Consider the following 26,361-nt stretch of genomic DNA (forward strand, 5'->3'; position numbering starts at 1 on the left):
GCCCCAGCCCCTGTAATCAGCTGATTGGCCAGGATGCTGGGAGTCAGGCACCCACCAATCTGATCATGATGGTCTAAGGATAGGTCATCAATTTGACTACTGAAAAATCCCTTTAGAGCGTACTTGCTCTATATTAGAGGTAAGTGACAAGAGGGAGAAGCCGGTGTGTGACTGAATGCTGCCAGGAGGGCCATCAACTCTGATACCACCCCAAGGGGGAAAAAAACCCAGACTCTGCAGGTTACCCACAACTTCTATAGCGCTCAGTGATCCTGTCCGTGAGTGTTACATGGAGTCCACTTTGTTAGAGTTGTACGAGTGCATGGAGGTTCTGAGAAAAATCACCAATGGAGCAACGTAAGAAAAGACTGACCGCAGCTGGAGCCTCGTGGTTTTATTGTACCGCTACGTTAATGCTTTGTACATTAATCATAATTCACATTATATAAATATTCCAATACGAAAGAGAGATGAGGCAGACTAAAATAATACACACTAGAATTACTGTGCCAGCGGCAGGAGGTTTAGGTGCAGAAATATTGGCCCCAGCCAATGTACAATACCTGTGACTGGCATGAAAGGCAAACCTTGAGCGACTATATGACCACCTGCCTTTACCATCAGAATGACAGTTACCAGAGGTCATATAGTTTGCGGGTTTTCTATGTGGCTGGGGCATGATTAGTGGGTGTCATTTTAGATTACCAGATCATTGCTATCTAAACTGGTCTGTCAGGTCCGCTATCGGAGGGCAGCATAGAATACAGGGGGAGATGCGGAGGTCGGGGATTGGCAGATCTTTGCTGTCAATCACTGTATGGAAGGAGGACTGACAGGTCTTCTCTATCAGTCCTGGCAGCAGTCAATCAGCTTTTTACATGAAATACTGAATGAAGCCATAGAAAACGACAACTCCCGAGCTCAGCGTCTCCCCCTCGATCATATACTGTCCTCAGATAGGAGACCTGACCGCCCACTTAAATCCTGGAAAACCCCCTTTAACTCCACAGCTGTCAATGTGTATCATATAAACAAGTCTGTCTCGTAGCCATGCAAACATTACTCGTGCCACACGCACCTACAGATAAAAGCACTACATTACCGCAGACATGCCCTCGCTCCTACGTACTACAACGCTGCACACATGAGACGAGGCTTCTTATTTCATAATAAAACAAAGAATAACTAAAAAGGAGGTCAAGTGTTTTCACAACAAATAAACTATTTTACTTTCAGAGCCCAATGTAGTTTACTGCTGACATGGACCATCATGCTTTGTATGCCCACACGTTCCAGTTACAATTAATCAATGCCAACTGGGGTGGTTTCTTTCAATAACCCAATAGCGGACTTACCACTAACTTAAAGAATTAAAAACCATAAAAAGAATAAGCAATACAAATAAAAACGACTAAAAAAAAAAAAAATCCACATTCAGCTAACACTACACTTGTGAATGATGAGGACATTGACCTTTCTTCATACCTCTATAACTGGGATTCCTAACACAGGACGTTCCAAGAATAGAGCGGGGAAACTGAAAGATCGTCAAATTCTTCCCTGCAGCCTGTCACTATATACACGCCGTTCTGTGACCGCCTGTGTCTGATGTAACCAAGGCGCAATATATCAACTCCTGACATGTCTGGATTAGTAAATACTTGTATTCTCTATGAAATAAGATCTTTAAGAACATCTTTTCTTAGAACTTTGTGTTGTGCCTGTCCTCTGTTATTACTCCTGGAAATGAATGAATAAACTGACAACTGGGTAGTACCATTTGTCTTGTCAATGGGGGTGTGTCTGTATATACTCTGACACTATCCAACTAGTGCTTATTGTGGGAGACTAGTCACACCCTATTGACAAGGTTATTAGCACCCAGTTGTCAATCTACTCATACATTTCCCAGAGGAATAACAGAGGAACGACATTGTAGAGTTAAAATAATGCTGGAGCATCTTTTCTTAGATGTGGAATACAAGTATTTACTAAAACAGACATGTCAGGAGAGGTGATAGGTCCCCTTTAAACAGCGGACTGTACTCTGCTGATGGTCTTGCAGGTCGACAGTGGAATTTGTTTCCCCTGTCACTAACACCGTCTATCATCACATTGCTTCCTCTTATAAAATTTCAATATAACAGAAAGGCCTGTAAGGACTTGCAAAAAAGTCAGGTTTTGGCCTATCTGGATTCACATGATTTGGGTTAAAAAGCTTCCACGAGGAGACACGATGGTCACGGATTTCACGGCCAGTATAGGAGTCTCATACAAGTCAAATAACAATTCTTATGTAACAGCCTTACAAGCCGTATATCTAACTACACTCACACACAATACTCCTCTTCTATGTCACACTACAATCTGTGTCACTGTAGAGGAGGTGGTGACATCACTGATCTTCGCAGCATAACCTTGTAGTGGGAGTAGGACGCTGGTCAGCTGTCGGCTTTCACTCGCTGCGCTCCTTCGGCTCGCGGTATTTATAGTGGATGTAATCAAAGATGTCTTTCTCGCTGTCTATTGGAAGAGGTTCACCCGCCATTCCTAGGATAAGAAATAAAAGGAACAGATTTTGTTTTATTACTTATAGATAACACCACCCACAAAGTCAATAATCCTTTATTACACTGCCCAATTAATTCGACCAAAACACAGGTCATGCGATAAAATGCTACAGCAATCCATGAAGTTTTATCACAAGTGCTGTGGTAGAGACTCTGCACAGTGCTTACATCCTGTCAAGGTGCCCTGGAATTCAATGCCACCTCATCATGGGCGCAGTGAGTCTTTTGAAGCTGGCTGTAGATATTTGATAGCTATGGCCAACATATTGCCTCCCTCATAAATATATAACAATATGGAAATGAATATTATTTCTATTTGGGATAAGTGGTTTCTAGAGATATAAGGTGCCGCTTATCTCATGGAAAACAGAAGGACTGACATCCAACTGTCAAGATACTTGTTTTCAATGACCGGAATCTTTGGGGGTCTATCGGACAGTCCATTAGATTGTTGTCAGCATCCACTGAGAGAAAGCCAACGTCTGTCAGTGGCATGGATTACCCCCCCCCGCCCGTAGGGGAGGGGAAGGGAAGGTACGGTACGGTACGGTGGCCATAATGCTCAACCCCACTCCAAACAACTACAGTTTGAGGTAAGTAGGGCTTGCGATTCAACGTTCGTTCTGTCAGAGGCTAGTCCCTTGACGGAGGCTACCACAATTTACTTAAATGTGGCTCCCGGCCATTACTCAACGTTAAAGGTGGCTCACAAGTTACAAAAGTTTGGGGACCGCTGCAGTGCAGGAATCCGAATAGTTCACAAGTAAGGGCGATAATGCACAGCTGACCTGTGACTCCCAGCGGGCGCAGGGTGTATTCGTTCAAGGTGAAGCCTTTCTCCAGGGCATGGGTCCGCATATTCTTGTTGAAAATATCACTGCCGGTGAAGTACAGCACCCCGCAGTAGTACTGATCCTTGGGAATCAACCTGATAGGATGAAATACAAGTTATTAATACCCGTCCTCTGCACACGCTCGTGCCATCTAGTTCCACCATAAAAGTCTTAGGATCAATAGGTGTCATATTCAGGGCGCAGCAATCGTGTGAATTTGGGGGGGGGGGCAGGACAGGGTGAAACGTTCCGGTTCTGTGTCTGCAGAAAAAAGATCACTGTCTGTCATCTCACCCCCTGTACAAACTACCAGTGACCCCAGGGTGGAGATACAGCAGGAACTTGTCTATATATTATCACACCCCTTACCAATCGGGGGACATGTGATCAACTCGAATTGTCAAATTTAGGGCCCCCCCTCCCTCTACTAAATGGGTAAGAAGATGAACAGTTATACATGTCGTGGCCCCCCTTGCTGTAAAATTAAATTGCATAATATATAAGCAAAGGTTCTCCAAAAGTGAGCCTTGGTGTTAGACACGTTGTTCTCTATGCCGCATCGGGAGCATTACCGTATATCAATTCTGCGGAAGGGGAACGGTTTGCCTCCCTCGGACGGCAGCTGGCATACACCCTGTGGAAAACACAAAGCAAAATGAGGCCTGACAGGGAAGACCAGTCCTGATCATGTCAAACTGACAGTTACATGGTTAGTTATCAAGAGACAGGTCTGATACACTGTTACGAGCCCTGCACCTGTGCTTTAATACGTTTACAGCCTCTAGATACAATTCCTAAAACCTGTAGAACTTACAGAACCCCTTTTATGTACACGATACCAATGTGAGCTCAAACAATGCAATCTTATGGAAAGTAAAGATGACCAGATACCAGATACTGAAAATAGAGCTCGGGATGCAGGGGCTAAATCAAAATGGAATATGGATATATAACGGAGCTGAATTTTGGGTGGACAATCAGCAGAACAAAATGATCCTTTACTACAGTTACAGACACAGCGCCTTCATGTGCATCTGGATGCGCCTGGTACTGCAGATCAGCTCCATTCAAATTAACGAAGCCGAGTTGTGGCTAAGCTGCAATACCGGCCACAGCCACAAGGACAAGACTGGTGCTGCGTCAGATACTGCAGTGTTTCTGAGACTTGTGCTAGTAAAGCTGGGGCTCAAAACAAAATAGATTATGGGTATAACTGGGCTGAATTTGGGGGGGCCTGTGGGCAGATGCTGCAGTTAGCACTACGGCCTGTCGGAACAGAACGCCGTTTTCCTATTGCAATCAACGGGCAGATGTTTGGAGGCGTTCTGCTTCCGATTTTTCGGCCGTCTACGGCGTGAAAAACGGATGAAAATAAGCCGTGTGAACATACCCTGATAGTGCAGTTTGCTAAACCCTTACAGATCGTTTGTGATCTGCTACATTAATTAATGAGCTAGAACTCCAATATAATAAACGTTACACGTCTCTTACCATAAATTTGGTGTCTCCCTTTACCAGCGTGTCGGTAATGAAGTTACATTCTTCTAGAGTTTGGACCATCTGGTGTAAGAGGTGCGGCTGAGAACAGAAAGACGTGGATATAATTAGTCACCCATGGGGTGCGTACAATCCCAAACATCAACGTTCAGTCAGGTGGTTCTTAACTAGTGTTACATACAAGAGAGTTAACCGAGAAGTTTTGATTGGGGAAAGCCACATATTCCAGGGCAGCGCCAGACACAGCGATTTGGACAAGATGGCTGCTGTATCGTTATTGTAGTGAAGCGGTCATGCCCCCTTCTCCTTCTGGTTATCAGTGGGGATCCCGGGGGTTAATCACGATCACACATTGATGGCCATAAATAAATATTAACCCCTTAATGACCAGCCTATTTTAGACCTTAAAGACCAAGCCATTTTTTACGTTTTTCCATCGTCGCATTCCAAGAGCTATAACCTTTTTATTTTTGCGTCGACATAGCCGTATAAGGTCTTGTTTTTTGCGGGACAAGTTGTACTTTTTAATAGCACCATTTTGGGGGACATATTTATTGATTAACTTTTATTAACTTTTTTTTGGGGGGGGAATTGAAAAAAATCTGAAATTTCGCCACTCTTTTTCGCGTCTTAAATCTACGCCGTTTACCGTGTGAAATAAATAACACAATAACTTTATTCAGCGGGTTACGATTGCAACAATACCAAATTTGTATAGTTTTTGTATGTTTTACTACTTTTACACAGTAAAAGCGCTTTTTTTTTTCCAAAATTATTTGTTTTTGTGTCTCCATATTTGAAGAGCCGTAACGTTTTTATTTTTTCGCCGATGCGGTTGTATGAGGGCTTTTTTTTTGCGGGAAGACTTGTAGTTTTTATTGGTACCATTTTGGAGTAGATGCGACTTTTTGATCACTTTTTATCACATTTTTTTTAAGTCAGGATTCACAGAAAACAGCAATTTTTCCATAGGTTTTTATTAAATTTTTTACGCCGTTCACCGTGCGGGTTAAATAATTTTATAGATTTATAGTCGGGGTCGTTACGGACGCGGCGATACCAAATATGCGTAACTTTTTTACTTTTATTTTGTATTTTTAATTGTAAAGCATTATGTATGGGGAAAAGCTGGGTTTTTCATTTTTTTTCACATTTTTTTTTTTAATTAACTTTATTAAACTTTTTTTTCACTTTTTTACTAGTCCCACTAGGTGAATATAATATGCGATTCTCCGATCGCTATTATAATACACTGCAATACTTTTGTATTGCAGTGTATTATGCCTGTCCGTTTAAAACGGCCAGGCATCTGCTAGGTCATGCCAGAGGCATGATCTAGCAGGCATTCGCTCCAGGCAGACCTGGGGGCCTTTATTAGGCCCCCGGCTGCAATTAGAGACACAGACACTTGGCGATCATATCGCCGGGTGTCGGTGGGATGAGAGGGAGCTCCAACCCTCTCTCCAAAACCACTCAGATGCGGTGCTCGCTATTGCGCACCGCATCTGAAGGGTTAAACAGGTGAGATCGATACTAATATCGATCTCATCCGGCAGAGCAGGGACGCCCCCAGCCCTCAGCTGCCTCTAGCAGGGAGATTTGACAGCTCCCTGCTCTGTTTACTTTATCCTGATGCAGCGCCGTAAAAATGCACATGCATCAGAATAAAGCCCATTAGTGGCCGCCGTTAAAAGGCGTATTGGCGGTCACTAACGGGTTAAAACCCCAATAACTCTCAGATATCGTTGGTGGATGGAAGGCTGGTGCAATAGGCCCTTATTGAGACCTGCTAGCCGTAAACAGACGCAGGATAGCCGCGTAACAATATGAATATGCTCAGTGAAAGAGATCAAGGAGAGTTACCAAAAAATCTGAGGGATGAGCTGCCAGACAATGTATTCATAAACATGTCATAGCAGCACCGAAGCCACTGAGGATTTCCAGTCCACGTGGAAGATCACGTACAAGCCTGCCCGAGGATAACACAGTGACCTCTGCTCTAGAACGCACTGCAATCTCCAGGAGTAGAGAGGGAAGGGTGTGGGGGATGGGCAATCATTCATATGTGTCACTGTATAGGAATGTATTAGACGTTGTGACTAATACAATGGATAGTGGATCCACAAAGTAATCCTAAACTACTTTATATTCATCTATTAGTATATACTATCTCATATCTATCTTGTCTCGATCTATAGTGAGATGGATAGATATGAGATAGATAGATACGAGATCGACGATGGACACGAGATCGACGATGGACACGAGATCGACGATGGACACGAGATCGACGATGGACACGAGATCGACGATGGACACGAGATCGACGATGGACACGAGATCGACGATGGACACGAGATCGACGATGGACACGAGATCGACGATGGACACGAGATCGACCGATATCAGAGACGAGCGATCGATATCAGAGACGAGCGATCTATATCAGAGACGAGCGATCGATATCAGATACAAGAGACAGACAGACAGAGACAGACAGACACAGACAGACAGAGACAGACAGAGACAGACAGAGACAGACAGAGACAGACAGAGACAGACAGACAGAGACAGACAGACAGAGACAGACAGAGACAGACAGACAGAGACAGACAGACAGAGACAGAGAGACAGAGAGAGACAGAGAGAGACAGACAGAGACAGACAGAGACAGACAGAGACAGACAGAGACAGACAGAGACAGACAGAGACAGACAGACAGAGACAGACAGAGACAGACAGACATGTCTATTGCTGACCTGTTTTGGAGAGTCTGACATGAAGTCTGGGTGAGTTAATAGAATATCCATATCCCCACTGGACTCTGCACCTGAAGATCATCAAGAGGAGAAACAGAAAACAGCCCGGGTTAGATACGATGAACCCATTTCTGGGAAAATCTGCAGCTTGCTCTGATTTCACGTCCCCCAGCATGTGAATGAGACTGTGTAATCTGCTGAGGATTTTCTGTGTGTTGAGGGGTCTAAGGCCCTGTTCACAGGGAGGAATATGCAGGCAGAAAAAAAAAAAAATCTGCCTACACTTTCTTGCTGTGTATTTTGCCTCGAAAAAAAGCTCTCTCTTTCTCTCATTGATTTCAACGGGAGGTCAGAGGCGGACGTGTGGCAAGAAAGAGCATTTTGCTTTTTTTTCCTGTGAGCGGATAAGAGCCGCCGCGGAAAAAAAAGCCTCCGCGTCACTGTGAGGCGGTTTCTGACAGTTTTCTTGACGTGGAAACCGTGTCTGCTCCAAAAACCGTGTGAACTGTTCCTAAAGGTTGTAGTTGAATGAAAAACATACATTACTTAAAGCCGCTGTCTTACTAAGACAACCCCTTTCCATATGCCCTAATAGTGCATATAGAGGTCATAGAAGGGGGTGGATCCCCCTCAATGAGAAAGATCGGTGCATCGCTAAGTGCCAGTATCTCCCGCTCTGATGAGCCAGTCTCGCCCATGTAGAAGATGGTAGGTCATTCATTTGAAGAGCTGGCATGTAACACTTAGCATTACTGAAAGCCTAAGCTTTATGACAGACGCGAATACGACAACGTACACCCATTACCTCGTCTGTAGCTGCCGCACACTGTAGCGATGTACTCAGGATCCAGGTTCTTCACCTTTTCAAGGGTAATTTCCTGGAAAAAAGAAATCGCATTTTAAAAGTAGATCTTAGGAAAGATACAAAACACAATAAAAAAAGCGTCCATAGACAGGAAGAGGTCACTCTAATGATGGTGGTTTGTAAGACATCGTCCTACAGTGGGTGGCCAACACTCCGTTCCATCTCTAGGAAGATCATCAGACAGATTGACATAGTATGAAGGATGACTGTTTGCAGCGCTAGATATCTCCCCCTACACAGCTTATTTGTCACATCTGACTGTAAAACCTTGTTGTGTATGTTCAGCTAAAGGAGGTCTGCCAGAAGGTAAATTAAAAACGTGAAAAACATTTTTTAATATCTTACTTATACTCTAAAATATGATCGTCGAAATTCCAGGCCCAAAGCCTGAGGCTGCACTACTGAGAGATTCGAACGACATAATCTCCTGATCAAATTTCTGTCAGGTGCAGTGTTGTCATGGGGACCTTGTGGGGATTCAAAATCACCAAAATATTTCAATATCATCACATAACTATCACTATTCACGCCAGGTAGGAAGTAGATATTGATGTATTTTGGGATATGACACCACACTCGGTCACCATGACAACACAGCACCTGACAGAAATCAGAAGGGGACAGGTCATCAACATCTCTCAGTAGTGCAGCCTCAGGCTTTGACCTGTTACTTCAAGTGATTATATTTCAGCATAGAAGATATTAAAGAGGCTGTCACCACATTATAAGTGGCCTATATTGTACATGATGTGATCGGCGCTGGAATGTAGATTACAACAGTGGTTTTTATTTAGAAAAACGATCATTTTTGACAAAGTTAAGACCTATTTTAGCTTTATGCTAATGAGTTTCTCAATGGACAACTGGGCGTGTTTTTACTTTTTGACCAAGTGGGCGTTGTACAGAGGAGTGTATGACGATGACCAATCAGCGTCATACACTGCTCTCCTTTCATTTACACAGCACATAGTAATCTTACTAGATCACTATGTGCAGCCACATACATACACATTACTCAAGTGTCCTGAGAGTTAATAGACATCAGTTCCAGCCGGGACGTGATGTCTATTCAGAATCCTGACACTTCGCTAACGTTTGTGTGCGATTTACTCACACAACACATCGAGATCACGCTGGGCTGTCATTTACAGCGTAATCTCGCGAGATTACGCTTGCTGTGCTGTAAATCACACACAAACGTTAGCGAAGTGTCAGGATTCTGAATAGACATCACGTCCTGGCTGGTAGTGATGTCTATTAACTCTCAGGACACTTGAACAACGTTAAAGAGGCTCTGTCGCCACATTATAAGTGCCTTATCTCCTACATAAGGAGATTGGCGCTGTAATGTAGGCGACAGTAATGCTTTTTATTTAAAAAAACGATCTGTTTTCACCACTTTATTAGCGATTTTAGATTTATGCTAATGAGTTTCTTAATGCCCAAGTGGGCGTGTTTTTACTATTGACCAAGTGGGCGTTGTACAGGGGAGTGTATGATGCTGACCAATCAGTGACCAATCAGCGTCATGCACTTCTCTCCATTCATTTAGGCAGCGCATAGGGATCCTTTTAGATCAGTATGTGCTGTCTTATCCTAACACATTAATGATACTGAAGTGTTTAGACAGTGAATAGACATTCCCCGGGATGTCTATTCACAATCTCTGCACTTCGTTATTCTGTCTGTAGTAGTTACAGCAGAGGAAGCATGATCTCGCTGTAACCTGTCATCTATAGCGTAATCTCGCGAGATTACACTTCCTCTGCTGTAACTACCACAACAGAGTAACGAAGTGCAGAGATTGTGAATAGACATCCCGGGGAATGTCTAAACACTTCAGTATTGTTAATGTGTTAGTATAAGACAGCACATACTGATCTAAAAGGATCCCTATGCGCTGCCTAATTGAATGGAGAGGAGTGCATGACGCCGATTGGCCAGCTGATCTCGCAAGAGATCACACGGTCTTGTCCTTGTCTGCTGAGAGCACGCGCACACGCTCTCCAGCTCTTGCTGTGACACTGTCCGTAGCTGATTGGACAGTGTCACAGCGATGTTACACGCCCCATTGAAAGTTCAGGGGGTTATTTAAATATATCGGCCACCAAATAGAACGGCACCGATATCTAAATAACGGAGAAAGGTAGAAACAAAATGTAAAGTGCCCCAGGGTTTGTGCCGCCCTCCCCATTACATGTTGCACACGTATGGGCAGGTGAAAGGTTCTCTTTAAGAAAAAAAAAAAAAAATCACACTTTTTAACCCCTTGAGTACCCAGCTCATTTTGGCCTTGAGGACCAGACCCATTTTTTCAAATCTGACATGTATCACTTTATGTGGTAATAACTCCGGAATGCTTTTACCTATCCAATTGATTCTGAGATTGTTTTCTCGTGACACATTGGACTTTAGTTTAGTGCAAAAATTTGGTCGATAAATTCATTCCTTATTTGTGAAAAACACCAACATTTAGCGAAAATATGAAGAAATTATGATTTTTCCCATTTTAAATGTATCTGCTTGTAAAACAGATGGTAATACCACACAAAATAGTTACCAATTAACATATCCCATATGTCTACTTTATGTTTGCATCGTTTTTTGAACATCCTTTTATTTTTCTATGACCTCACAAGGCTTAGAACTTTAGCAGCAATTTCTCATATTTTTAAGAAAATTTCAAAAAGCGATTTTTTCAGGGACGAGTTTAGTTCTGAAGTGGTTTTGAGTGCCCTATATATTAGAAACCCCCATAAAACACCCCATTTTGAAAACTGCACCCCTCAAAGTATCTAAAACAGCATTCAGAAAGTGTTTCAACTCTTTAGGCGTTTTACAGGAATTGAAGGAAAGTAGAGCTGAAATTTTCAAATTTCATTTTTTTTTACAAAATTCATATGTAATACATTTTCTTCTGTACCACAGAAGGTTTTACCTGAGAAACGCAACTCAATATTTATTGCCCAGATTCTGCAGTTTTTAGAAATATCCCACATGTGGCCTTAGTGCGCTAATGGACTGAAACACAGGCCTCAGAAGCAAAGGAGCACCTCTTGGATTTTGGGGCCTCCTTTTTTCAGAATATATTTTAGGCACCATGTCAGGTTTGAAGAGGTCTTGTGGTGCCAAAACAGTGGAAACCCCCGAAAGTGACCCCCATTTTTTAAACTACACACCTCAGGGAATTTATCTAGGGGTATAGTTAGCATTTTGACCCCACAGGTATTTTGCTATATTTTCTGGAGTTAGTCTGTGAAAATGAAAATCTACTTTTTTTCTGGAAAAACGTAAAAATTTCTAATTTTTGCAAGAAATAAAGGAGAGAAAGCACCCCAACATTTGTAAAGCAATTTCTCGCGATTACAGAAATACCCCATATGTGGTAATAAACTGCTGTTTGGACCCACAGCAGGGCTCAGAAGGGAGGGAGCGCCATTTGGATTTTGGAGCTCTGATTTTACTGGAATGGTTTTCAGTGCCGTGTCACGTTTGCAACGCCCTGGAGGGACCTAAACAGTGGAATCCCCCCAAAAGTGACCCCATTTTGGAAACTATACCCCTCAAGGAATTTTTCTAGTGGTATAGTTATCATTTTGACCCCACAGGTTTTTTGCTGAATTTATTGGAATTAGTCTGTGAAGATGAAAAGAGACTTTTTTTTGGAAAAAACACAGAATTTTCTAATTTTTATAAGGAATAAAGGAGAAAAAGCACCTCAACATTTGTAAAGCAATTTCTCCTGATTACGGAAATACCCAATATGTGGTAATAAACTGCTGTTTGGACCCACGGCAGGGCTCAGAAGGGACGGAGCACCATTTGGATTTTGCAGCTCAGATTTTGCTGAATTGGTTTCTGGGGGCCATGTCGCGAGTCCCTGAAGTACCAGTACAGTAGAAATTCCCCAGATGTGATCCCAATTTGGAGACTATACCCCTGAAAGAATTAAATTAGAGGTGTAGTGAGCATTTTGAGCCCTCAGGTGTTTTATAGATTTTATTAGAATTGGTCCGTGAAATATAACCTGTAGCTTTAGCTCAGAATTTTTCATTTCCACAAGGAATACAGGAGAAAAGACACCCCAAAATTTGTTACACAATTTCTCCTGATTACGGAAATACCCCATATGTGGTTGTAAACGGCTATTTGGACATACGGCAAGAGTCTAAACGGAAAAAGTGAAATTTCGTTTTTGGAGTGGAGATTTTACAAAATTCGTTTTTGACGCCATGTTGCATTGCGCTGAGGTACCAGTACAGTGAAAACTCCCGAGAAGTGACCCCATTTGGGAAACTACACCCCTCAAGGAATTCATCTAGAAGTGTAGTGAGCATTTTGACCCCCAAAGGTTTTGCAGAAATTAGTGCACAGTGGATGTTGCAGATTGAAAATTGACATTTTCCACAGATATGCTATTCCAGTGCCCAATGCGTTGGGCCCAGCTTGTACCACTGGAGACATACGCCCCATAAATTGTTAAGCGGTTCTCCAGAGTACGGTAATACCCCATATGTGGTCATAAACCGCTGTTTGGGCACACTGCCAGGCCCAGAAGGAGCGCCATTTGGCTTTTGGAGCGCAGATTTTGCTTGGTAGTAGTTTTGTTTAGTGTTTTACTGGTGTTTCAGTTTATAATGTGGGGGCATATGTAATCTGTGCGGAGTACATACATTTTTTGCGTGACACACTGTCGTTTTTATTGGTACCATGTTTGGCTACGCGCGACTTTTTGATCACTTTTTATTCCATTTTTTTGGAAACAACGTGACCAAAAAAGGAAATTCTGCCATTGTTTTTTATGGTATTTTTTTTACGGTGTTCACCGTGCGGGATAAATAATATGATATTTTTTTAGGTCAGGCCGATACGAACGCGGCGATACCTATTATGTCTAGTTTTTGTCTTTTTTTTCTAATTATAAAGGGCTTGATCAGGGAAACAAGGCGATTATTGTTTTTATTACGTAAAACTTGTATTTATTTATTTATCGAAAACTTTTTTTTTACTTTTTTTTCACTTTTTATTTTACACATACTAGGGGACTGGAAGATCTGATCTTCTGATCCCCTGCACAATACACTGCACTACTTCTGTATGTACTGATGTAGTGCAGTGTATTGTAACTGTCACTTTACAACTGACAGTTGAGCCTATTACGTCCTGCCTTGGGCAGGATCTAATAGGCTCCCGTACCTGGCAACCAGGAAGCCGTTGCTAGGCTTCCTGGTTGCCATTGCAACCATCAGAACCCCGCGATTTTTCGCGGGGGGGGGGGCAATGGGGTGCAGAGGGAGCCCCCTCCCTCTGTATCAATCACTTAAATGCCGCTGTCGCTATTGACAGCGGCATTTAAGGGGTTAAACTACAGCGATCGGAGAGGACAGTGATCGCTGTAGTTGCAGTGGGATGTCGGCTGTATATTACAGCCGACATCCGATGAAGATGGAGCGAGCACAGCTCCTGTGCCCGCTTCATTCTCAGGGCGTTACTATACGCCCATTTTCGGGAAGGGGTTAATAAAAAGTGTTTGTTTTTTTTTTACACCGCTTTCTCTGATCTCCTCACGTATCTCACAGAAATGAGGAGATCAGAGAAAGTGACAGGAGCTTTCTCCTGCAGACGACGTCACAGACGGCTGTGATTGGTCAGTCTTCAGAGACTGACCAATCACAGCAATCGCCGGCATTGGGGACTGCTAATTGGTCCCCAGGCCGGTAGCAGAGACGGTTAGCTGTCAATGACAGCTGCCGCCGCTGTTCTGTCACTATGTGATTTCACATAGTGACAGTTTATTCCTGCGCCGTAATAGTACGTCGAAGGTACGCTGGCATAAGTGGCCAGCGACGTACTATTACGTCAAAGGTACGCAAGGGGTTAAATAGATCTTTTTATATTTTCTTCTGTTACGTTGTTTTTAAGGCTGTGTTTTCTCTATATATTTTGCCACAAACAGGAGCAGATTTCACTAGAAGTAGGAAAACCTATTCTCTGGAAAAAGCCTCCCTCCCCCTCTGGAGAGGGGGGCAAAAAGCCTATTTGTAGAGAGCCCAGACTGTGTATGAAGGGTAAGTGAACATAGTCCAAGACCTATTGGGGGGAGATTCTTAAATACGGTTGAGAAAACAGAAAAAAAAAAAACTGCGTCCACAGCAACCAGTCACAGCGCAGCTTTCATTTTTAAAGTGCTCTGAAAAAATGGAAGCTGTGCTAGCACTGGTTGCTATGGGCAACAAAGACAGTTCTTTTAGACAGTTTTTAAGAATCTCCCCCATTGTTTTTTTTTTCTTTTCTGCAGCATCCAGATGTTAACTGTAAGTGAATGGAATAATATGAACCTCCTTTCTCAATGGGGGAGAGTAATCAAAACACAAAGGAAAGGTGAAGCAGTTGCCCATAGCAACCAATCAGATGCTAGCTGATTTCACAAATGAATGAAGCTATTTGGTTGCTATGGGCAACAGTTCTACTTTTTCTTTGAAACGTTTTGATAAATCTCCCCAAACGTGTTTTGATGCGTTTTATGTGCATTTTTAGGGCACTGTGAATTTTTCCATTATCTCTTGGCCGAACCTACAAGTTTACATCAATGGGAAGAGGGCAATAAGAAGCTCTTAGACACCTCTGGCCTATCTCCTGTAGGAACAAAGGATTGGACAGGTTGAAATCAAACATACCCTGTGGGGGATGGGCCCCATACACATTTGATCATCAGGTGATCAAACAATGGGTTTGATGGGTTCTGTCTATGGGTACCTTAAACCAGGGATGGACAAAACCCCGATTACCAGGTCGTTATGGTGACTACTAATAGAAGCCCCGGCGATCGGGTCATCCTTTCAGCTCTCTATGCATCTGGACGGTGAGGAGGCGCTGCCTATTTTTTTTTAAATTAATAAAACTGATGGGGTGTTAGTATCCCTTTAGACTCTTGCCCTCCTGTCTATGGATATGAACTCGTCCTGCAAAAAAACAACAACCTTATATAGCTATAATAAAAGAAATAAAAGTGAATGTGTTGGCTGCTTAGTCATTAAGAAGTTAAATGATGAAGTAATGGTCGGGGACATAGCTATGAATCCAGCTGCATACTCGCCATGTAAAATAATAAATGATATAACGAAGCCTCACCTGCATCTTCAGCATCTCCTCCCGAGGGATCCTCATCTCAAAATCATCAAAGTATCTAAAGAGAAAATCAGAAGTGTCACACGTATCCTGCACATGACCTGATGGCTGGACTAAGACATGAAGACTCAGCAGACACGTGCCCGGTGACCCATACAAACCCATCGTAGCCCATGTTTCCCTTTCTAAACCGAACGAATGTCCCACCAAATGACCACAGTTTCCTCCCGCGGTCTCAGGGTCTAAAGGCACTTTTACAAGGACCACTTATCAGGCAAACAAGCGTTTGCCGTCATGATGATAATGTATGGGGAGGAGCGAACGGAGTAAAAAGTGCTCGTCCCCATGAATAGCTCCATGCGAAAGGAGCAAACAATCACCGAGAGGTCTCATTGTTCGGCGCTCGTTTACATGGTCCATGTCGAGCCGTGTAATAGGACCATTACACAATGTAGGACCTTAAATGGGTTGTCCCAAGATTAAATGTTATCCCCAAAACACAGGATAGGTAATAAAATGCTGATCGGTGGGGGGTCCAACCGCTGGTACCCCTACCGATCTTATTGTGACGGGGGTCCCATTCCTCAGAATAAATGAAGTGGCAGGATGAGCATGCGCACTGCCGCTCCAGTCACGGTCTATGTGACTACCGGAGATAGCCAAGTATATCGCTCTGCTATCTCTGGCCATGCCATAAAGAATGAATGGCGCAGCAGAGCACATGCTTGACCTGTCGCTACATTCATTAGATGAATGGGACCCCCATTCTCGTGATCGGTGGGGGTACCAGAGGTCAGGCCCCCACCGATCAGCATGTTATCATCCTATCCTGTGGTTAAGAGATGACATTTAGTCTTGGAAAAGTGGTTGTCCACTACCGGACAACGGATGACCTATCCACCGGATAAGTCACCAGCATATGATCTGTGGGGGTCCGACACCCGGACCAATCAGCCGCTCCGGCTGCCTGCGGGCACCGGATGTTCATGCTGGAAGCAGATGGCTCCGGTCACGGAATAGCGGCCGAGCTGCAGTACTCGCTATGCAACGTACGGAGCCATCTTCCGGCTCCATACATTGCATACTGTGCAATGACATCCGGTGCCCGCAGGCAGCCAGAGCAGCTGATCGGTGCGGGGGTCTGGGTGTCGGACCCCTTTAAGGATCTAGGAGAAGACGACCTCTATTTGGAGCCAATCACTTTTCCCCATGAGGCGAGTCAGAAATAACCTATTAGGCCTTATTGATCATATATCATAATCCACTCACTTTAATCCAATTTTTTGATGATGATTCAACTTGTGTTCATTGTTCCTTAGATCTAAGAAGGAAAGAATGGCACATTACTGGTGTCTGCATTGTATGGCACGCCATCTCCTGTTCTTATGCACCATTATCCACGTCTGGTGATAAAAGCCACACAGCTCCAGAACAGACTGAGACCCCCTGTTCCATGTCACACTTCTCTAAACGTACGTTTCTGGTCGGATATGAAAGAGATTGTGGGGAATTGTAGTATTGCATGGCAGCCATTCAAATAAAAATTTTTTAAATACGGGCCAGGTCCACCAAAGCCGCTCATTCCCAAGGAGAAACCCCCACCAAGCTGTCCATATGCCCTAGCAGGGTACATGGAAACGGGTGTCGCTATTAGACGACCATTTTATAGGGCAACAAAGAACTACGTTAGAAATATAGAAAAGGTTTGGTTGCTTTACACCGCGCTGCCATTTTGGTAGGAAATCATGGTGCCACTTTGTCTACCGACGGCTTGACTGGAACGTTCGTCTATGTGGCCGCAAAGAAAAAGCCAAGCTAAATTGACAGGAGACGAAGCAACCCGGCACTTTCCTACCAGCACTGCCACTTCATTCTAACAAAATCGGCAGGGGTCACTTTGGCCAGACCACCACAGACCGGACATTGGTGACACATCCTAGCAATGCCACCAAGGTCTAATGAGACAACCCCTTTACGTCCAACAACTTCTTAACAGGCTCCATGCGGTTTTAAACTTTGAAACATCACAAGACTAACCATGAACCTTCGTATTTTCCCATAGAAGAGTAGATCTCTTAAACATGAGACCTGACCCTCCCCCCCCCCCTCGCCAAACACTCACCTTTAATACCCTCTGACTTTTATTTTCCCGTCTGTACTGACTAGGAGTGCACTAGAGAAGAAGTCAGTAATCTCGGACCACCTCCGATTTCCACCATAAACAGACTTTATGCTACTAAAGATATAACACTAAATTCTCAGCACACGGTCATTGATGTGAATGTTCCTTTAATTAGAAATAAATGAGCCGGCAATAAATGTGAACATTACCATCTAAAGTCTTGATTCCCTCTTCCACCAGCTTCCGAGCCGCCGCCGGCCTGTAACGGGGCAAATTGGCGAATCAGAGACAGATTTTTATGATGTTTTTAACTCATAGAAACACAAATATATCCGTTTTCACTTGTGTCACCATTTTTTGTGAAATGATTTAAAGAAACATCCTGGGCAAAATTCATCCACTTCGTTATGCCTAGTGCGGGACCTGAGGTGGGCGGTGCGTGGCACAGGAATTCAAAGAAGGCCAAAAGGAGAATCCCTGTGTCATGCTCCACCCCCTCAGGTCCTGTACTACGCAAAACAGAGTGCATCCGTTTTTCAGGTTGTCAGAGAGGGGAGTCCTGAATGGGGGACCCTCCTTTATGACGTCCATATGTCCTAATAGGGCATATGGGAAAAAAATTGTCGGAGTGAAAAAAAAAACACCCCTAAAAAGCTTAAGAGTTGCTAAGAAGCAATTTTCCAGAATCTATTTTCTTACATCGGAGCCCTACCTTTATGAAGCAGAACGTAACTTACCCTATTCCAGTGACACGCGTTAAGAAATTGATAGAAGAGCTGGTGTCATCCAGGCGAATCTACACACAGGAGAAGAGAGGTAGTGAGACCCCACCATCGCTGAGACAAGGGTGCTGAAGCGCTCAGCTGAGCACTCTGCATGTTCGGGTGTGATCGGCGCTCCTTCATCTATGAACCGGTCTTCAGCCTAAAGAAGAGCAATGATCACAGCCAAAAGTGCAGAGTCCTTGAATGAGCGCTTCTGCACCTTACTTTTAGCGATGGTGGGGGTCTTAGCACCCGGACCCCCACTGATCAAAACTTCTTATATGTCTATATGACATATCAAAAGTTTTCAGTCCCACAAAACCCCTTTAAAAGGGCTTTCCCGTCAAAAAGCCATATCACCTGCCTATACATATAGAACAGGGGACCCACGCTCTTCTTCACCAGGACAGTTGTGGTGAGAAAGAGTTGTGTGGAGCAGGGGCCGAACATGTGCGCTGCCCCTCTATACAACTCTATGGGGGCTACGAAATAGTTGTCCACAGCAGCTCTACTGCAAAGTGTGAACAAGCCCTCCTACACAATCTATGTGAATACATGTAAGACATGTCCTACACTTGTATATTAGTGATCAGAATATTGGCATCAAGGTCAGTTTACTGGAAAACACCCACTAGATTTGAGGCTCATTCCATAATTTTAACCAATAGCGGAGATGGACAGCGGAGATGAGACGACACACTGGAGCGCCATTCCCCACTCTTCCGGCCGCTTCAGTTACTTTTAGAAGAACACAGAGGTCCTATTGACTAGAACTGACGCTTCTTGGTAGACACTCAAGTCCTTGCCTCATAGTCTTCTACCAAGTCAGGAAACTTCTGAATCACTAATACGGCCACCATTACAGGTCTTCAGGGGCATGTCACTCAGCTTTCCCAGATTTCAGAATGGCATATCTAGGTAGATTTTCAACTCAGGACTTGCTCAGTTTAAGAGCTACCTTGCCCAAGTCACATTTAACACCTTAAGGACCGAAAATCCATTTCCATACACACTACTAGGGTATTCTCAGTGAATAGAGGGGGCTGCCCTGTTCAGGATCCTCATCTCTTTGCCAAAGTGGAGAGCGGTTATAAAAATGGTCTTTCTTGCTCTGGAGGACCTGTCCTGTATTACACAAACAACCCACACATATGAATAGGCACTGTGTAATGCTTAATTTCCCCTGTAGTGGCGCTGCAGGAGAATAGAACACTTGCTGCTAGGTATCCCCATAGATTACAGCTGATCGCTGGGGGTTCCAGCAGAGGGGAACTTTGTGATCTGCTTATTGTCAAGGGACCCTTCTGAAAGTAAAGATTATCCAAAGCGGGGTGTTGCGAAACGTTCTGACCTTTTCGAGTTTACGCAATTTACCAGTGGCCAAAAACTCGTCAATCTTTTCTGCTATCTTGGCGCCAACACCATCCTGAAGGAGAGAAAGACACACAGGTAAGAGATCACGTAAAAGTGACGACCTAACATGTTCAACTTCAACAAGATGGACATAATAAACATTGATTGATATTTATTAGATTTACCATCAGGGTCACTGGGACCAGTGGACTTGTGGCAATGCTAACAGTGCTTGGACTCTGGTAGCGTTCATTTATAGTGCACTTACCAACCTCTGCGGGCCCCTTTGTTCTAGGCACCAGTGAGGGTCCCAGTTTATAACGACAAAGCCCATTTAAGTTCTCATAATTAATGGTGTGGGTTAAGCACCCATTTCGGCAAACGTTTACCAATGTACCCATCATTTTATTTTTAACCGAAGTTCACAATTAACAGTAGTACAGCTGATTTCAATGTAAAATATATAAAGGGTTGGAGCTCCATATCACCCACTCCCCCCCCGTACAACCCTCAAAATGAACCAACTTAGTAAATAGTCAATCTGTACCCCCTGCTACTGTCTAAGTTACCACGAAGAGGGAGCAGGTGGAGTGACGTAACACACGACTGAGGTATCAGACTACACACAGGGTTTGTTTGTAGTCTGTAACCATGGAGACACTTAGATCTGTAAACACAAAACGGTAGATTTTTTTTATCAAGGCTATTTGATAGCTTAATGTTGTCTTCATTTAACATGCATTCTAGCAATAAATAAAAAGGGCTAAAGTTCCTTTAAAGAAGTGCTCTTAGTAGGACAACCCCTGTCCATATCTCCTGTTAGGATATATAGGCACCAAAGAAGGGTCTCCCACTCGGCAACCCCACCTCTATTAGCCAGATTGGAAAATCAAGAATAAAGCACCTATTACTTGATCTCCCACTTACTTAAATGGCTAGCATGTAATACTACATTTCCCCCGTAGTGGTTGCTCGAGGCGAAGTCTATGGCCAATATACACCTTCCTCAGAAACACGCAAATATCAACGGATTGCAGGGGTGTCAGCAGCGAGACCCACAGTGATCAGCTGGTCACTGGGCCATCTTTCTTTTAAAAAGAACAACACACCCTTCTTACAGTACTAACCAGCCCGCAGTACTAACCTACACCACTAGATGGCCACACTCCCCAGCCTACGTGGACCCAATACCACAAAAAGAGAAGGGAATAAAAATCTGCACCAATAAAACGCTGAATGCAGGAGAATGAGGGGTTTCTAATCCCCTTCACATGCAGCGGAAATCAAAATCTGCTGTGGATTTATGTGCAGACTTTGCTGCAGATTGTTCCACCTGCTTCATGCCCATCTGAATCCCACTGACTGCATCTGTTCTCACCAGTTTTTTGGCTTCTGTTCCACTTTTGATTTTGGTAGGGTACTTTGAAATTACCGAGGCGGCTTTCCTGCAATAGAAAAAGGAAAAAAAAATCACAGGGTGGGTTACTCTTCATTTACATGTAATACAGAAATAGCAAAGTAACCATTAGCAAACCACAGTCTACCATAAAACAGCACTCCACCCGCAAAAGTGCAGCAGGGAATATATGAGGAATACATGCGCTGCAGATCAGACTTTTGACAGTACTGCCTGATTGCCACCAATACGGCTGCTGAACCCCCTCAGCGATCAGTTATGGCCGGGGACGCAGAGGGCAGGTGTACGCGTCACAACATCCATTTAAATCTGTGGTCAGAGCAGGGGCCACTCCCTCCGCCAGCTCTCCAGAAGGGTTAACAGATAGGGGGATATCTATAAGATGTAGTGCCATGTCCCCCGATCCGGCTCTTTGACAGTGACCCTCCCTGCATGAGCGAGGCGTTATACTACGGGGGCATCTGTAGATGAAGGATTTGCCCTGACCTGTAGGCATTGTATTTGTGGATGGCTCTGTTCACGTTTCTCTCATAATTGGCCAATTCTGCAAATATAAAGAAAAAAAGACATAAATATAATATTAGCGTGACATAATACACAGGCTAAAAAATACCGATCAACTAAAAAGAGAAGGGCTTGTCACCCGGCTTTCCACAGACCCTGAATGGCATATAAAACTGCATTGCAACTGTATAATGCAGATATCCATGCCATACAGGGTCTGTGGAAAGCTGGGTGACTGCTTATTGGGTGATCAATATATATATACGCCATACGTCATGTGTATACGAGACCAAGAGAACTGTGAAATGGCTTAGGCTGTGTTCACATTAGCGTTGGCTTTCCATTGAGGGGTTCCGTCAGGTTTCCGTCGGGGGAACCCCTCAATAGAAAGGCAAACGTAAACCTTAGCTTCCGTTTGCATCACCTTTGATCTCAATGGTGACGGACACTCTGCTAATGGTTTCCGTTTGTCATCGTTGTGAAAGTGTTCCGTTTTTTGGGCGGAACCAATAGCGCATTCGACTTCCCCCATAAACATGTACTGAGCTCAGTGATTGTGTATGTTAATTCAATGGGGGAGAAAAGCGTCTGCAAGACATATCTGGCGCTACTTATTTCTTGGGGTAAGAACAAATCGGACAGGTGAAGATCCAACCTGTCCAATGGAAGACATTAAAGAATACTCTGACCGCCCTCACACACGGGGCCCTGTTCACACCACGTTTGGGCCCTAGAGTTCATATACACTAGTTTTATCATTTGTATTTATAGCAGTCCGTTTTTCCCGATACGAAGCTCATCTGTTTGACTAAATAATTGTATTCCCTATGAAATAACATGGCACCTTTTCTTAAAACTCATTCTGCCATTCCTCGGTTATGCCTCCTGGAAATGTATTAATATATTCACAGCTGGGCTTTACCATTCCAACACTGATTGACAGTGTCAGTGTGTGCAAGGACACCCCTCAGTGACATGGGGAATGGTAGTATCCAGTTGTCAACTTCTTCATACATTTCCAGGAGGAACAACAGAGGAATGACACCGTTTACAAAAAGATGCTCCAAAATTGTTATTTCATGGGCAATGCAGTAAATCCGAGATGCTCTGAATGCCAGCAGCCACCACCACTAGGGGGAGCTTTGGAATTTACTGAACAGTTTTAATATGCTCCCTCTAGTGGTGGAGGCCGGCATTTCAATCTTTGGGAAGCAGAGATTTTGGCGCTTTGTATCAGAAATATGGCACTCTGATATATTAAAAAAATGAATCAGCACAAAAACGTGGACTTTTTTAGGGAAACTTGACTGAGTTTGCGTTGAAGTTGAATTAAGGTTGTGGTTATGCGGTCATATTACTGTATTAAAGAGGCTCTGTCACCACATTATAAGTGCCCTGTCTCCTATATAAGGAGATCGGCGCTGTAATGTAGGTGACAGTAATGCTTTTTATTTAGAAAAACAATCTATTTTCACCACATTAGGAGCGATTTTAGCTTTATGCTAAGGAGTTTCTTAATGCCCAACTGGGCGTGTTTTACTTTAGACCAAGTGGGTGTTGTACAGAGGAGTGTATGACGCTGACCAATCAGTGACCCATCAGCGTCATGCACTTCTCTCCATTCATTTACACTGCACTAGTGATATAGTTATATCGTTATGTGCAGCCACATACACAAGCCCTAACATTACTGCAGTGTCCTGATAATGAATACACATCACTACCAGCCTGGACGTCATGTTTATTCAGAATCCTGACACTTCTGAAGAGTCTCTGTAAGATTCCAGCAAGGCAAGCGTAATCTCGCGAGATTACGATGTAACCTGTCATTTCAAACGAGATTACGTTTGCCATGCTGGAATCTCACAGAAAAGATTCAGAAGTGTCAGGATTCTGAATACACATCACGTCCAGGCTGGTAGTGATGTATATTCATTGTCAGGACACTGCAGTAATGTTAGTGAAAACTACCGTCATTAAACTAGGACCCTTTTTTAGACAAACATATGGTTTGCCAAGAATTTGCCTAAATATGTTGGAGCTGTAGCTGAGCAACAGAGGACACAGCTAATGGGTGACACCAGATCCCCATGCTCTTGTGGAGATGCAGAAGTCATTTACAACAAGTAGAAGTGCTGGTGCCGCCATTTTCACATTCAGTCATAGCTGCGTCTCACACCTGGATTGTGAGCGTCGGGGAATATAGTAACTTATTATTTATAGAAGTCATTGCTATATCACACAGATGCTGGTGACATGCGGCACTATTTACTAATCCTACACACTTCCACTATTTTCCTAAACCAAAGGAAAGTCGGGGGACAACCAATATGGCCACCATTGTACAGCGGACAGGGGTGGTCACCCAGCTTTCCTAAAGTCCTGAAAAATAAATAAACCTGGTTATACAGCAACACAACACATTAGGACCTGTAACGACAGCCATTTTGGTTTTTGCCATTTGGATTAATCACGTCCGCGCCATGGATCCATTTTCCCTTTAAAAAGGGGTTGTCTTGTGGACACACACACACATACACACATACATACACACACACACACACACATACATATATATATACACACACATACATATATATATATATATATATATATATATATACACACACACACACACACACATACATATATATATATATATACACACACACACATACACATATACACACACACACACACACACACACACACACACACACACACACAATGTTATCTCTAATGTATATCCTGTATGTATTCCCACAGATCAGTATATATGACGTAGACATGTATTCTTATACACTTGCCACGTCACCACATTACATGTGACTAGATCCCAGCAGGTATACATGATGTAATAACATGTCAGGAAGCTTTATAAGCCGTGCCCGTATCTGCAGCCAGCACACAATGAGCCCGCACGTATCTCTCCCTCTTATGTCTGACATGGCCGCCTGGTTCGCTCACCTACTAGGAAGTCCGTTATCCCTTCATTCAGACTCTCCTGCGGGGCTTTTCTCTTGCTCATTTTTAAGCCGGGTTAGGCGATTCTCGCACCGGCACTGAATATCACTTGAGGCCGGGGCTTCAGATCTCCATTCAGGCCGCAATACACCTTACACGTGAACACCGTGCGTTCTACGACGCGCTGACGTCATACCAAAGGCAGGGCCGTGGGACTGCCATGTTTGATGAGGGCAAGGACTACGGTGGCTGACAGGTCACAAGGCACATAGCTTTGCAACGAAAGGGCTGTGCTCGTGCGTTTGCTTGCGTTTACACTGGCATCATGGTTTAGTTGTACAGAATTGTGTAGTCTTCCCTTAAAATAAAATAAATAAAACCTGACCATGCCATTCAGAGATGAGCGCGTATGAAAATATGTTTCACTGGTGTTTTTCGCCATTGATTGAATTTCCTGCTATGAAGCTGTAGTTCCCATTTTCTTATATGATTGAGATTCGGCTCTCTGATCGGAAATTCACCTGTTGGCGAAACAGACATTCGCCGATTTGGTCATATGCGATACTATAATACGTTTATAACATCTATTCAGGTTTTTTTACGGTCTGTCCACGTTATTTTTTTCTGCGCCCAGTAAAAAAAATTAAATGGAAACTTAATAGAATCCATTAGCATCCCTTCTAAACATATCTGTCTTGTTTTTTTTTCGAAAACAGCCATGACACCAGTATTAATAGATCCCAATACATACTTGGGAGTTATTGTTACAGTTTCGTAATAATGCCATTGTTTACGTGACATTTTAGTTTTACGAGGGAAAAATTGGCGCAAATACATTGCGCCAAATTTATCAAAATGGCATTACTTCTCCCGCCAGGCAGAGAGCACACTGAGCGGTTGTCAGATAATGACAGCCAGGTCCGGATTGGTGGACGTCCCTCCACTGTAGCAATATCATATAATACCTAGGATCTAGGGACAATTGCAAAATACATCACTGCAGCTATAGTAATCCTATATAAGTTAGCGCGTCAGCGGGCCGTCAATCTTTCAGGGGCTCAGGGTTTTCTTGTGACATCTGGAGTTTGTAGTCAGGTCTTACAAGCCCCATAGGTGACACAGTAGTCCTGTCCCGTGATCGTAGCATTGCATTCCAACAGTTTAAAGAGATTATATCCCGGTTCTTAAAATTTTTACTGATGGTTGCATTTGTCCTCAAAATAACAAAACAATCTGCACTCACCTATCATTTCCCTTGGAGATCCAGCGCTGATCGCCCCTTCCGGTGATTGTTTACATGCAGGCAGAGGGCTCAGCGTCAAGTGTTGCATGATGCCAGAAATACGATTCATCACCACTATGGGAAACCCACTTATTTGCTGGTGTCAGACTGTACGATGATGTCCAATGGGGGATTTTATATTACCCACCACCTGGTCACTTACTTGTCATGACGCTGTGAATAACACTTGGATGCCGCTGACCGGTTTGTCTTGGCTTCGTCCTCTAATTACCCGGATCTTTTTTTTGTCTTTGCAGTATGATGTGTGGATCCAGGTGGAATTCTCCTTTATCTTGGTGATTG

At 43.6% G+C, this 26,361-nt stretch overlaps 2 protein-coding genes across 3 annotated transcripts in view; both read right to left on the bottom strand.

Annotated features, from left to right (window-relative positions):
• Window positions 1-26,361, bottom strand: part of PLAT (plasminogen activator, tissue type) — a 336,360-nt gene that overhangs the window by 224,057 nt on the left and 85,942 nt on the right. The gene's annotated exons all lie outside the window — the stretch shown is intronic.
• On the bottom strand, window positions 380-24,959 carry POLB (DNA polymerase beta). Of its 2 annotated transcripts, none has more exons than XM_075858917.1 (14): window positions 24,780-24,959; window positions 21,795-21,852; window positions 21,270-21,336; window positions 19,890-19,964; window positions 18,512-18,570; window positions 17,984-18,033; window positions 16,922-16,973; window positions 15,656-15,710; window positions 8,465-8,537; window positions 7,660-7,730; window positions 4,895-4,981; window positions 3,976-4,037; window positions 3,359-3,498; window positions 380-2,550 (listed from the first exon to the last, which is right to left on the bottom strand). In XM_075858917.1, exons 1-14 carry the CDS (start codon window positions 24,838-24,840, stop codon window positions 2,456-2,458), a joined length of 1,005 nt encoding a protein of 334 aa, XP_075715032.1. In that variant the 5' UTR covers window positions 24,841-24,959; the 3' UTR covers window positions 380-2,455. The 2 variants fall into 2 exon arrangements, with proteins under 2 accessions (XP_075715032.1, XP_075715034.1); XM_075858919.1 differs by lacking the exon at window positions 24,780-24,959 and adding an exon at window positions 24,243-24,294.

Source organism: Rhinoderma darwinii, chromosome 3, assembly GCF_050947455.1.
Source record: "Rhinoderma darwinii isolate aRhiDar2 chromosome 3, aRhiDar2.hap1, whole genome shotgun sequence".
NCBI lineage: Eukaryota > Metazoa > Chordata > Amphibia > Anura > Rhinodermatidae > Rhinoderma > Rhinoderma darwinii.